The 14,687-nt window shown below is 38.3% G+C and overlaps 1 protein-coding gene across 1 annotated transcript in view; it reads right to left on the bottom strand.

Moving 5' to 3' along the window:
* Positions 1–957: 957 nt before the first annotated feature.
* The window catches only part of hdac7a (histone deacetylase 7a), a 57,660-nt gene continuing 43,930 nt past the window's right edge, over positions 958–14,687 (bottom strand). Inside the window, exons 18-26 of the mRNA XM_077614879.1 lie at positions 14,360–14,415; positions 13,658–13,745; positions 13,464–13,583; positions 12,435–12,532; positions 8,466–8,584; positions 6,454–6,587; positions 6,308–6,389; positions 6,090–6,228; positions 958–5,056 (exon numbers count right to left, since the gene is read on the bottom strand). Of these exons, the coding sequence (XP_077471005.1) occupies positions 5,014–5,056; positions 6,090–6,228; positions 6,308–6,389; positions 6,454–6,587; positions 8,466–8,584; positions 12,435–12,532; positions 13,464–13,583; positions 13,658–13,745; positions 14,360–14,415 (879 nt within the window). The 3' untranslated portion in view covers positions 958–5,013. The remainder of the gene's footprint in view (positions 5,057–6,089; positions 6,229–6,307; positions 6,390–6,453; positions 6,588–8,465; positions 8,585–12,434; positions 12,533–13,463; positions 13,584–13,657; positions 13,746–14,359; positions 14,416–14,687) is intronic.

Genomic DNA, 14,687 nt, shown 5'->3' with positions numbered 1-14,687 from the left:
TGGGGTCGAGAGTTTGATTCTGTGTTCTTCCGGGGTTTGTGTGGGTTTTCTCCGGGTACAATGGTTTCCTTCCACGTCCTAAAAACATGCGTGCTAGGCTAATTTAGCGCTCTAAATTGTCCCTAGCTATGAGTGATTGGTTGTTTGTGATTGGTTGGTCAGCGATTCAGGGTGTGTCCCCCGCCTTGTACTTGAAGTCAATGGGGATAGGCTTCAGCATCCCCTGCGACCCTAGTGAGGATAAAGTGGTTCAGAAATTAAATGAATGAAAACAGTTATTAAACAGTTTTACGCCTTTTATAAGATTCATTTATGTGGTCACATATAATATAATCTATAATTTATTCTCTAATCTCTAATCTAAAATATAATAATTTATTCTCTAATCTAAAATATAATAATTTATTCTCTAATCTAAAATATAATAATTTATTCTCTAATCTAAAATATAATAATTTATTCTCTAATCTAAAATATAATAATTTATTCTCTAATCTCTAATCTCTAATCTAAAATGTAATTTATTCTCTAATCTCTAATCTAAAATATAATAATTTATTCTGTAATCTCTAATCTAAAATATAATAATTTATTCTCTAATCTAAAATATAATAATTTATTCTCTAATCTCTAATCTAAAATATAATAATTTATTCTCTAATCTCTTATCTAAAATATAATAATTTATTCTCTAATCTTTAATCTAAAATATAATAATGTATTCTCTAATCTCTAATCTAAAATATAATAATTTATTCTCTAATCTCTAATATCTAATCTGTAATCTCCGATCCAATCAAATCAATCTAATCTAATCTAATCCAATCGAATCAATAATATAATATAATCTCTTCTCTAATCTCCTCTCATATAATCTAAATTTAAATCTCATTGTATTTGTGTAATTCCAATAGATGCATACACTATTATATTAAAAATATAAAAGCAAGATCGTCATTTTCCGAAAGTATTTCTTTTTTTTAATCAGGAGGAAAAGACAAAAAGTACAAAATAGAAAATCTTTCTATACACATGGTAAGAAACTGGAAGAAAATACTATAACACATACAGTAAAGGTCATTAGAAAAGAAGAGCATAAAATCCATTTCGACAGTATTACTGCAAGTCCAGTTAGTTAAGAAGAACTACCAATACACATGCGCCTACTCACGCAGCGGATGTGTATTTTGGTCTTTGGAAATTATATTTACAGTGTTTTTTTATGTTTTTTTTTAACTTGAATACACTTAACCTCCGCAACAGAGGCAGTTAAGAAGAGGAAAGCCGCACTGGCCTTTGCATAAGACAACAAACGTGCCATTTGGGCTATTATGATCACAACAGATCACCCATAACAGTATTGAAAGTACAGTATGCGTATACACACACACAAACATACACACACACCCACACACACACATATTACTTCATGGATACCTCACATACAGACACCCCGTGTTTTCTATAAACGAATAAAACCTTGTAATAATAACGGTTTTGGTCATTGGTCATTAGATATATCATTCATTTTTTAAGACTGAAATGAACCTTGTCCTGACTTGAGCTACATTTACACTGCATGATTCAAGTGATACTAAGAGTAAAAAAAAGGCATGGAATGAGATGTTTTCACATCAGAATCGGATTCAATAGGAAACGCAGATTAGAAATATTACATCAGTGGAAGAAAAATGCTGCTGTTTTTCATGGGATGTTACGTTTTACAGTACAGTGGTACCTCGACATACGAGTGGCCCGACATATGAGCAATTTGAGATACGAGACTAATTTTGATATATGAGCAAACAGTGGACGCAAGATGCTGCTCATAAGAACATCATGGCCACTGTCTTTCCCGTCGCAACTCCCTCGTGTAATGTCTCTACGACAGGGGTCGGGAACCTTTTTGACGAAGAGAGCCACAAACAATTCATATTTTCCAATGTTATTCCTTGTGAGCCATACTACAAATTTAAAAGTCAAAATACATACATTTAAACAAATGCCTTTTCAATTTTTTGGGGGAATTTCACCACTTTTAAAGTGGAAAAAAAAGAATATTTTTTTAAAAGATTCTTATACTGTTGTTAATCAATGAGAGGATGCATTCCAGAAGAGTCTACTGCAAAAAAATGAAGATTAAAGCAGAAAAATGAAGATTAAAGCAAAAAAAATGAAGATTTAAGCAAAAAAATGAAGATTTTTTTTTTTTTAATTCATTTTTTTCAGTGTTTTTTTTCCGTTCGTCAGTGCGAATGGCGGAGCGATTGCTAATACGAAAGGAGTCTATACTACTTCTCGTTGGCAAGTGGTCGTGCGTACATTTGTATGCATCATTTTCGGAATATTTTGAAGGGAATACAAACTCAAACAACCCTCGATAGGTTGCATCTGAAAGTCACGTTGGAGGCGGGGCAAATAGAGCCAACCCGGGAGAAGAAAGGTATCAAAATTTCAAACAAAATTAGAATTTAGTTTAGTGTGAGGTTTGATTCAACTTATTTTTGAGTGCGTCTGCATTGTAATCCAAGTTCATTTAAATTTGTTTATGTTATGTTACAAGCGCGTTGCCGTGCAAAAAGTCTCTCTAATGTTAGTATTAAACACATTTCAGTACTATTAAACCACTAGTTGTGTTACTTTGTTAATAGATGGCGAATTAGAACAAATGAAAATGTTTTTCCAATCCAATATCCTGTTTTGGGTGTTTTTTCAGAGGGTTGGAACCAATTAATTAAGTTTTTAGTTCATTTCAATGTTTGAGTTACGAGAAAATCGACATACGAGCTCAGTTCCGGAACGAATTAAGCTCGTATCTCGAGGTACCACTGTATTTGGGTTGGTAGTCGATGTCATAAAGGGGTCTTAAGACATGGCAGGTTGAAGATAAATGCATATAACGTTCTATAATATGGTAAAGAACAAAAAACGAGTGAGTGCGAATGTTGGGTTTTTAAAACAAATAAAATTTAAACCCAAGCTTTTGCAAATTCTTACACTTCACATTAAGGAATGAACAGTGCAATGAAGCATATAGGACCTTAGCCCTTGGTCTTGTGTCTTCATACTCTCCTAGTGGTCAAACTGTATTCAGAACATTTGCAGAGCTGCCAAACGTCAAAATTCAGATTTAGTAGTGGGTCAAGAGAATTTTCAGTGGCAGTGACACGTCCAAAAATATAGCTTAATATTATCTAATGCCTTCCAAAGAGTTTCCTATTTTGCATAGTTCATGTTTTGGGTTTAGCAAACACACGTTTACACGGCTTGAAACAAAATGAATCGTCATGGTGAGTGAACTTGAATTTTTTTTTCATGTTAATTGATGAAAATAAAACAGCTTGATTTTTTTCTTGTAGTTTTTGAGAGGTAAAAAAATGGAAGGTGTGTTGAATTTGGCAGCTCTGCATTATTAAGACATTAAAATGTTTCTTCAAATCTCCACAGTTGTTTTAGTATGTTGTACTCGTGTGCATGCTAAGAACTGATGTCAGTTGTTTAGCTAACGTATTGGCCCGAATATAAGACGGTGTTTTTTTGCATTGAAATAAGAGTGAAAAAGTGTTGTCGTCTTACATTCAGGGTCTGGACATTACACCCAATCACAATGGTAGATGGTGCCCGATATCTTTAAAGTGAACACCTTGATGGTTCATGCAATTATTGCAATTTGGTTGTTTGATCACAGTAGATTGGTTCATTTGCATTTAAAAAATCCGAAGCCATTTACAAATGTGATTGCACTTTAGTTTACATATTTAAATGTTCTGATATTAAGATGTAAAAGATTTGAATGAGGCAAAATAACAGGCTTTTTCTCTCAAATATATTGTTATAATTTGTTTCAGATGTATTGTCATTATTTTCTGTATGCAAAGAGAATTTGGTGTTCGTCATTATTTCATACCTGTCAACTTATACTCTTTTCCCCGTAGTTTATAAGTTTTTTTCATTTCAAATTGTGTACGCTGTATAACAACTTTTGTACAGGATTTTTTTAAGTACGTTTTTTGTAAAACCGATCTCGTGTTTTGTAAAACCGATCTCGTTTTTAGCAAAACCAATCTCGTTTTTTGTAAAACCAATCTCGTTTTTTGTAAAACCGATCTCGTTTTTTTGTAAAACCAATCTCGTTTTTTGTAAAACCAATCTCGTTTTTTGTAAAACCAATCTGGTTTTTTGTAAAACCAATCTCGTTTTTTGTAAAACCAATCTCATTTTTTGTAAAACCAATCTCGTTTTTTTGTAAAAACCAATCTCATTTTTTGTAAAACCGATCTCATTTTTTTGCAAAACCAATCTCATTTTTTTTGCAAAACCGATCTCATTTTTGGTAAAACCGATCTCATTTTTGGTAAAACCGATCTCATTTTTTGTAAAACCGATCTCATTTTTTTGTAAAACCGATCTCGTGTTTTGTAAAACCGATCTCGTTTTTTGTAAAACCGATCTCGTTTTTTGTAAAACCAATCTTGTTTTTTTGTAAAACCGATCTCGTTTTATCCATTTCGGCACAAAAACTTGATTCTTGAAAAAGAGGGCATCGTCTTATATTCGGGCCAATATGATATATGTTCCAAAAAAGAGATTTTAGGAGTCAAAGTGGCATGGAGCAAGCAAAGCTGAATAGGGGGATGGGACGTCTAAAGTCCTCCAATTGGTCCGAACGTGAAGGCAAAGTTGAGGCAAAAAAGACAGCAATCCGCAAGAGGAAACATTGCAACGGCGTGTGTGTCTTCACAGAGCATTTGTGCGCCACAGAAGGCACAATTCATGGTCAGTCAAGTTCGTCAAACATCTCGTATTGCTCTTTAGTGAGGTTTCACAAGGTTACCGCCGAGTGCTTCTCAGCGTTGAGGTGCTTCTACCACGTGGATGTGTCGGCGTGGTGGCGAGGCCGACGGGTCACCCTCACCGCCCGTCGCCGTGCTCGTGAGCGGTACTGGAGGTCCGGCAGGACGGCTTTGGCCCGCCTTGTTCTCGAAGGTGAGCTGAGCTGAGTGAGACCCTTGGTCACATGGAGCTGCTATCATGTTCCATGGGTTCATCTGGAAGGCTGAGAGAACATCGGTGGTAAGCCCCTTTGTTTCGCTGCTTCAAATCCAAATACTTTTGCCAAGGAGGCTCTCAAGCCGCATGCGGTTCCCAGCCAAAATGAACATGGCTCTTTGCTTCTTATCCTATTTTGTATATACTGTGGTTCTTTCCTTCATTTCATGTTTCTCTTATTTTTATTCTCTCTCATGACAGTAAGATTTCATTCAAGGATTTGTAGTAAAATTGGATATGGGACTTGACCTGGGAAACAGCGCCAACGTGAGACCCAGCACGATTACTACATGGTTACACTATGCTGGGTTGGGTCTTGTTGGTATCAGGTATATCATCGGCATACATAACTGCTGACCTTTTTTGAGGGGTCCGGAAAAAAAAGGGTAGCTCGCACAAAGTTGGCTCCTTGAAAAGTACCGTATTTTTCGCGTGTAAGCCATACCCTTAAAATTGCCTTAAAATCGTTGAATTTTACGATTTTTCTCCTATAAGATGCCCCCGATTCACAATTTTCACCTCCATATTCGTGGTTTTACAAATGTGGAGTACAAATGTGTTACTTTGAAGGGAAGATCTTAAGAAAAAATCATCGCACGTGGTATTTCTGATATATTGTATGAATCAAAAGGATCGTCTGCTGGATTGCACATTGCGAAAGGGTGTTGCCTGCACGTCGACAAATTGAAAAAGGAAGTCATGTGAGCAGTACAACCAGGAAGTGTGTGCGTAGCGGTTTAGTTTTTTCTAGAATTTCATTCATAGACGTCAAAAATAATTTAGTGTAGCGTTTCATCTGTTTATCTTTTCTCTATTTTGAAATAAATGACCGTATTGGCCGCATTGTTATGGCGTTTGGTCTTTGTCACCTTGCAGTTTCGTGCATGTCACGTCTAATTTATGCGCATATAAGCCTTACCCTTGATTCAGTCATCATTTTTTTTAGCAACAAATCTGGCGTATATATGAGAAAATACGGTAGATCTTTGAGCATCCCTTTGCTAGATGTATGAGACTGAAGCAAGTTGGGTGTGTGGTACCTCTTGCTGGAAAGAACTCCTACAGAAAGCGAAGCCAGAGCGTTGACGGCGTCAGTTTCTTCGCAGTCCCGTCTCTGAGCGGCCAGGTAGGACAGACCCACAGAGCCACTGTAAGCCTTTACGCTCTGCCAGTATTGGCCTAATATACACGAAAATACACAAATCAGCATAGGAAGCGGACTTAACCGGATTTCTTACACGGTGCTCCAACTGCTCACTTTGAATTTGTATGACCGTCTGCAGGGAGCGGATGGCGTTATCATTCGGGTTCTGGAGCAGGACTTTTTCGGACAGAGAGTCCTACAAGATAAACCAAAACGTTAAGAATTTTAACGGTCAACGCCATCGTCCGAGCGTGGCTCACCTGCGCGCCTAAAAGTGCACTGACGCACGCCTCGGATGCGTCGCAGATGGCCGTGAGGTCGTGACCTCCCTCCAGGGACAGCACCAGGCGGCCACCCGCGAGGGACATCAGCTGACGAGTCAAAAAGCTGAAACCTGGGAGACAAGGCGCACAAATAACTTACAACCTGGCAACCTCGGTCAATTGCTCTCCTTATTAATGATTGTAACTCCCCTTATTAAGCGATAAAAACAAAAACGTACAAATGCAACGCGGCACATATTTACTTACATAGAGAGCACTTAAAAGTCTTACCGTATTTTCACGACTATAAGGCGCACATAAAAGTCTTAAAATTTCTCCAAAATAGACAGGGCGCCTTATAATCCAGTGCGCTTTATATATGGACCAATACTAAAAATGTTATGACGATAAAATCAAATAAATCAGTCGATAGGGTACAACATCCTCTACAGCTCTCACAACTACGGCAAGCAGCCCCCGACTCTACTATTTTCCCCGTAGAAAAAGTAATGCACAGTGACTGCTGGGATATATACCGTATTTTCACGACTATAAGGCGCACTTAAAAGTCTTAGATTTTCTCCAAAATAGACAGGGCGCTTTATAATCCAGTGTGCTTTATATGGAAAATAAAATAAAATGTGTCATTCATTGAGGGCGCGCCTTATAATGTGGTGCGCCTTATAGTCGTGAAAATACGGTATTTCTTTTGTCAATACACCCAGTATGATGGCGAGCACACTAATTTGGTGCTCACCGTCATTTCGGCTGTATTTACAAAAGAAATCCTGCCGCTAGATGTTGGCGTCAACAGACCATTCAAAGCTAGACTGCGAACTATATATATATATATATATATATATATATATATATATATATATATATATATATATATATATATCCATATATAATATATGGATGAATATCGAACCGCAACACGAGATTATGGCTACGTGAGGCGTATGTCAAGCGACCGGATGTCTTTTTTCACGGCTCGCCGTCACTTTTGATTTGCGACCAAGTCATGAAAATGAAATGATGACGTGAGTACATTGTAAAATGGCTAAATAAAGTACAACCGAACTCAGTTTTGCTTCCGTTGCCTTTTTACAAACGTGTTTTTAGCGTGTGGGTGAAGCGTGCACGTTTAAGCTGGTGTATGTTTTGCCATGCCTGGCTGCGTCTATAAAAATGGTGCGTCCTTTGTATGTGTAAAATACAGAAATAGCACTGGTTACTGACACTGCGGCTAAAAATACGATGCGCTGTTTAGTCGTGAAAATACGGTAAATTTTCTCCCATGTGGACGGGGTGACCAATCAGTCGGTGCGCCTTTTGTATGCACTAAATTCAGGATTCTGTAGATGTCGCTGTTTGACGCTGACAGCTTGACTGTCTGGGTACATTGCTTGCTGACGCGCTATATTTATATAGTGAAAACGCGGAAGTGACTGACGCGCATGCGCATATCATGCTTAAAGCATGACAACATTAGCCATCGCCGATGAAGTTTTCGTCTGCTACCGGTGAGCAAAACGATCCAGATTAGAGCCGAAATTGATAAAACCAGATCGGTTTTACGAAAAAAACCTACTTAAAAAAATCCCGTACAAAAGTTGTTATACGGCGTACCCAATTTGAAATGAAAAAACGTATAAACTAGGGGTCAAAAAGTATAAATTGACAGGTATGAAATAATAACGAGCTAGCGCCAGCCAAGCAAATCAACGTTAGCCTCGCTACTCTCGCTTTAGTTGAACGACGCATCCCGATATTTGTTTAAGAGGAGCAAACGGTATATTTTAACCTCTTGCCGCACGATGCCAAACAACAATCACTATAATTATGGTTAACATCAGAGATGAGTCCTGCTTTTTAGTCTAAACTTGACCGGGGCTATAATAATCTATTAATACCTCTCGGTAGAAATCAAAGTTCCTGGCTGCTCCGAACGCAACATTGCTAAAGACGAAAAGACATTTGAACATGTGGTTAGAAGCCTCGCTTACATTTGGCCGAGACCGTGTACCCTCCGAGAGGTGCGGGGTTGCCCTCGGCAGCGTCGAAGCCAGCGGAGACCAAAACGACGTCGGGGGCAAACTCCTGGGCGATGGGCATCATCACCGTTCTGCATTAGCACAAAAACACACGTCGATTGAGCGGGTGGGAAATGACGCTAATGAGGTTAGCATAATATTACACCTTCAGGACTGGACTATTCTCAAAGGAGCAAAATCTCTGACATGCCACCATTTAAATGAAATATTTTTTGTTTGTTTGTTTGAGATTGAAGTCAATGGTGAGCAGTAATCAGATGGTGTTTTCTGTTAAAAACCAAACCGGCCTATCAAAAAAAAGTTAAAATAAATAAATGAATAAAATACAGACATGGTGAAAGAGTGGTTAGCGCGTCGGCTAACAGTTCTGAGGTCATTTTGGATTCCATGCCTTTGATTGCCCTGTGTTTTTATGCTAATTTTATGAAACATTTTTGAATTCCCAGGCTGGCCTCCATTTCCCTACGTTTTGGTCCTTACCCACTTTTCTCACTGGTGACCGTGACAGAAGCATTTGAAAGGTACACGGTCGTTTGGTCGCCGGTCTTTTGGTCGCCGATCTTTTGGTCGCCGATCTTTTGGTCGCCCGGAAGGTAAGTGATAATGACCATTTAAATCGTTGCTCAAATTCCCTAAATACAAACTGCGAATTACTATTTAGTCATACTTAATGCCCTAGTAATTATTAGGCTAAAGAAAAGCTCCAAATTTCCCGGACTTTTATTGTTTTTTGTTGGAGAACTTGTTAAGACCCTGACTGACGTAGCTTCTTAAAGGTACAACGCATGTACATACAAACTCTTCTACACTCACACGTCGGCTCAGTGTAACTGCTCATGGCCATTGTTGGCTTTTATTGATGCGTAGACCGTGTTGTTCTACCTTGTTTTGTCGCAGGTCTTTTGGTCGCCGGTCTTTTGGTCGCCGGTCTTTTGGTCGCCGGTCTTTTGGTCACCCATTGTCGCGGTCGGGGCGACCAAAAGACCGGCGACCAATCGACCGGCGACCAATCGACCGCACACGCATTTGAAAACCACCTAATGAAAGCGTAAAAACATTTTTTTGCAATATTTAAATGCTGGTCATAACTCTGGTATTTCTATTGCCGTGCAAATTTCAGCTTTGCAAATGACAAGGGGGCGATAAAATACAGCTAATGAGAGTTGGTCGTGCTCCTGTGGCGAGGTTTTTGAACTTTTTGTCATGCTATTTTCATTTCAGAACACCAAACGCAACAAAATACTGGACTTAACAGTGGATTGGTTCAAAAACACGGAGAGTAACTGAGAAGAATTGTTTGGTTGTTGGTTCGTGCTTGTGAAAAAGGTTAAAGGTTCCCATTGTATTAAACATTTTGGGAAGAGCGCTCTGGTTTTTTGGCGAGACACGACTTGAGCTCAGGCCAGTCGGAAAAGTTCAAAGTCAAAGTTAGCCAGTCTGTTTCCCATTAGAGGCCTGTCACTCTCCTCACGTCATTGACAACATGAAGAAGAAGAAAAAAAAGAGGAAAACAGTCCATCTGGAATCCATTTACCTTCATTATTCTGCTCCGGGACTTTGGAGAAAAGCCCCTCCACCCACCAGCCCCCCCAACCCCCGGCTTACCCCACCACCATCATCCTCTTTGTACACACACACGCATAAACATACGTAAACAGATGCTGCTGTCATGACTGCATGCAGATGGGCAACATGAGCTCATAGAGAAAATTGAGAGCACGCAGAGATAAATTGCGCATTCCCGCAAAGTGAGGGGAAAAAACAAGAAAACACAAAGAGCAAAAAAACCAAATGAAACATAAAGAGAAAACGTGATGTGAAAATTCATGCACGCACGGCCGATTACACAGTAAAATGTTACATTATATACGTATATACTACTTCTCGTTGACAAGTGGTCGTGCGTTATCCTATTGTGAGGACAATTGTGTGCATCATTTTCGGAATACTTTGAAGGGAATACAAAAGCAAACAACCCTCGATAGGTTGGATCTGAAAGTCAGGGTGGAGGCGGGGCCAATAGAGCCAACCCGGGAGAAGAAAGGTATCAAAATGTCAAACAAAATTAGAATTACCGTAATTACTCGAATATAACACGCAGGTTTTTGCAAAATAATTAATTCCAATAGTTGGGGGTGCGTGTTATAATCAAAAACTATTTTTTTTTTTTTTTTTTTTTTTTTTTTTAATTTATTTATTTTTTTTTTTTTTGTGTCTTGTTACATGGCCCTTAGCCTGGTGCTTTTTCTTGCCAAATAAATTGAATTGAAATTGAATTGAATAAAATAAATTACAAATTTTCGATCGAAAAAAGCATTGTCAAACTCACTTTGACGCACGGATTTTACGTCATCTCGTAGAGCCGACGCACGGATTTTACGTCATCTCGTGAAGCCGAGACCACCACTGCCCCCCTCTAGCCTCGTACCCGTCTCAGTTCACCCTCTCTCAGTTCAGTGTTATAATCAATAACTAAAATAAATGACAAATTTTCGATCGAAAAAAGCATTGTCAAACTCACTTTGACGCACGGATTTTACGTCATCTCGTAAAGCCAATCGGATGATGTGTTGTGGGAGGAAGAGGAAGTGGATGAAGGAAGCGTGGACGTTGATAGGATTCTCAACGAAGAGATGTATGAGAGGACAGACAAAGAGAGAGAGGAACTTTTCATTTGAAGGATTCTAATGAATAAATTTGTTTGAACAAAACAATCGTGAAACGAAGAAAAAAAGGTAAGATTTCTGATTTTCGTCAGCGGGAAATTTTAGGTGCGCACTATATTCGAGTACTGCGTTTTTCCAGATTTTTTTGGCCCAAAGTTATACCTGCGTGTTATTTTCGAGTGCGCGTTATATTCGAGTAATTACGGTAAGTTTAGTGTTAGGTTAGATTAAACTTATTTTTGATTGTGTCTGCATCTAATCCAAGTTCATTTGAATTTGTTATGTTACAAGCGGTATACCGTGCAAAAAGTCCCCCCTTCCGCGAAATCGGTCTAATTTTAGAACAATTCAACACATTTTAGAACTATTAAACCACTAGTTATTTGTTACTTTGTTAATAGATGGTGAATTAGAACAAATAAACATGTTTTTCCAATCCAATATCCTGTTATGGGTGTTTTTTCAAAGGGTTGGAATGAATTAAATTGTTTTTAGTTCATTTCTATGGGAAACATTCGTTTGAGTTACGAGAAAATCGACATACGAGCTCAGTCTCGCAACGCATTAAGCTCGTATCTTGAGGTACCACTGTATACATAGTAATATTCCGAGAGAAAAAAAATCGTAATATTACGGGATTAAAATCCAACTATGATGAGCTGTAAATCATAGATTGTACAATTACAAGATTTAAATCATAATATTATGATATTAAAGTAATTTTGTTGCTTACTCATGTGTAACATGATCTCTAAGGGCTTTTATTTCCAAACATATCTGAATTATTTTCTATTTTCACTGATCACGTGTCAATCATTTTGTCACCAAACAATCCAAAAATTGGGATTTTGTTATTTTATTTATGGTACAATGGTACAGCTGCACGTGTGCTATTTGTTATTAGCAGGACGTGCAGTGCAGACAATCATGTATTTTTGACTGGCGACCAAAGCTAGATGCTGATTGGCCAATAGGCTCAACAAAAAAACGGCGTCAACACCCACTAATGACATTTATTAAGCCGCAAAGCAGGAAGTAGAAGGAAACGTTGACAGCAAAAATGTTGTTTGAGAAGGGGAATATCCAACACAAAGTGTATAAAAATAAATAAAAATGATTCATTGGTGGCCACACAATGGCAGGGCACAAAGAGAAAGACACCTAATGTGGGGCAATTTGTTCAACCAGCTAGCCTAGCTTGCAAAAAAATTCACTGTTGTGAAACAGCATCAACATCTGTATTTTTTTTCCTCACCTGAAAGCAGCAAGGTACTCGGCGTCCCCCATGGGAGGGTCCAGTCCCCCTGTCCATGCCACGTTCACGTTAAAGCCCTCACCAGCACCAGAACCAACCTAAAAAAAGACATTGTGTAAGAATATATCTCTTGCACAGTATTATCTATTACAGACGCTCCCCTACTTACGAACGAGTTAGGTTCCGAGCGATTGTTCATAAGTTGAATTTGTTCGTAAGTTGCTCAGTGCTATATTTTGTATTATAAATTATGTTTAAGGCCTATACAAGTATATTGAAGGTTTATATAAGTGCATTTGTATGTTTAAGGCTTGTATAAGTAACACGCATTGGTTTGTACTGAAAAAAACATTTAATAACATGGAGAGAATACATACAGTACTGTATACATACATTAGAGAGAGAGATTTACTAGAAACTGGCTGAAAGAAGCTATCTAATGACGACTGCAGTTTTCTTTTTTTCATCATAAATGATGGGGTAGCACTGTATGGCATCATTCAATTGATTTGCAAACTTTGTGCAACGTTCAATATTTATGTTTATAAATGGTACTGACGGTCGAACGATTCAAGTTGTATTCCGCTCACCACTTTCTCACGCGCATCAAGCTTCGTTATTATTGCCACTCATTTCAAATGAAATGGCTTGCCTCTTCCTTGCACCTCCCTCAATAGAAGCCTTTCGCTTTTCACCAACCATATTGAATAATGGATCCACGAGATATTTAATGATACAAATGAAAAAGGTTCTTTGCGCACTGGAGATACGTTCACGCACTTCCGCACTGCAACGAACTGGGCAGAGGAAGGTAGATGCTGGGTGAGCTGAGCTCTCACAGCGCCAGGCGTCGGTATTAGCGGCAGAAAGAAGCACTACTCGGAAAAAGGCACGCAATACAAAATTGAACCTACGAACATTTTTCGACATAAACGCAATTTGCAGACATGTTCGTATGTATCGTTGTTCGTAACTCGAATGTTCGTGAGTAGGGGAGCGTCTGTATTTATCAAAAGTTCCGAGACCCACCTCGACGGGTGAGCCGCTGCCAGGAAAAAAGTTGCCGTGATCGTAGCGATGAAGCGACATGTAAAGGACACTTGGGTTACTGTAAAAGATTTCCTGGGTCCCGTTACCATGGTGAACATCCTATTAATACAGATGAGACGATATTTACATGAACATGAACCCAAGCAAAAGCAAAAGGTGATAAATGATCTTACCCAATCAACAATGAGAATTTTGCTGACACTGAGTTTCTGTTGAAGTTGTTTAGCAGCGATAGCCACTGAATTAAAGTAGCAGAACCCCCTGAAAAGACAAAATTCAGGCAATAGTTAAGGTAGGAAAAAAATGGAATGGGTTTGACGTGGAATTGCGCTTGTTTTATTGTCAAAATCCATACCTGTCAATCTTGGGCAATTGCTTCCCTTATTAATGATTGCAATTGTTCTTATTAAGCGATTAAAAAAACGTACAAATGCAACGGAGCATATATTTACTCACATAGGGCGGACTTAAAAGTCTATAATTTTCTCCAAATTGGACGGGGTGCCCAATCAGTTGGTGCGCCTTTTGTATGGACTAAATTCAAGATTCTGTAGATGTCGCTGGTAGCTTGAATGTCTGGGTACATTGCTTTCTGACACGCTATATTTATATAGTGAAAAGGCGGAAGTGACTGACGCTTAAAACATGACAATATTAGCAGTCGACGATGATGTTTTTTGTCTGCTACTAGTGACCGAGACGATCCGGATTAGAGCCAAAATGGGTAAAACGAGAACGGTTTTACAAAAAAACAGACTTTAAAAAATCCCGTACAAAAGTTGGTATACGGCGTACACAATTTGAAATGATGAAAAAACGTATAAAATACAGGAAAAACGTATAAGTTGACAGCTAGGGAAATTACACGCACTTACATTGGGTTGGACGGGTCGGCATGGTGCCCTGGTGGTCTAACAACAGCAAAGCCATTCTGTTTGTAAACAAGGACATGAATAAGCTTTCAAGTAAATAGCACCACCTTCTTAAAAATGATTAAAATTGTTCATGAATACTACTAATAATTTTTCTGTTGGGGGAAAAAATGACTAATATATAGTGTGTGTATATATATATATGGTTCCCTAATGGTCGGACCAAAGCAATGCCATTTTTGTAAACAAGGGACATGAACAAGCTTGTAATTTAAATATCGCCACCTTTTGAAAAATGAATATTGTTTGTAAAAAAAATTCTGTTCCCTTT

This window comes from Stigmatopora argus, chromosome 1 (assembly GCF_051989625.1).
Source record: "Stigmatopora argus isolate UIUO_Sarg chromosome 1, RoL_Sarg_1.0, whole genome shotgun sequence".
NCBI lineage: Eukaryota > Metazoa > Chordata > Actinopteri > Syngnathiformes > Syngnathidae > Stigmatopora > Stigmatopora argus.
Note: the sequence above shows the minus strand (reverse complement) of the source record. Positions and strands in the feature narration are given on the sequence as shown.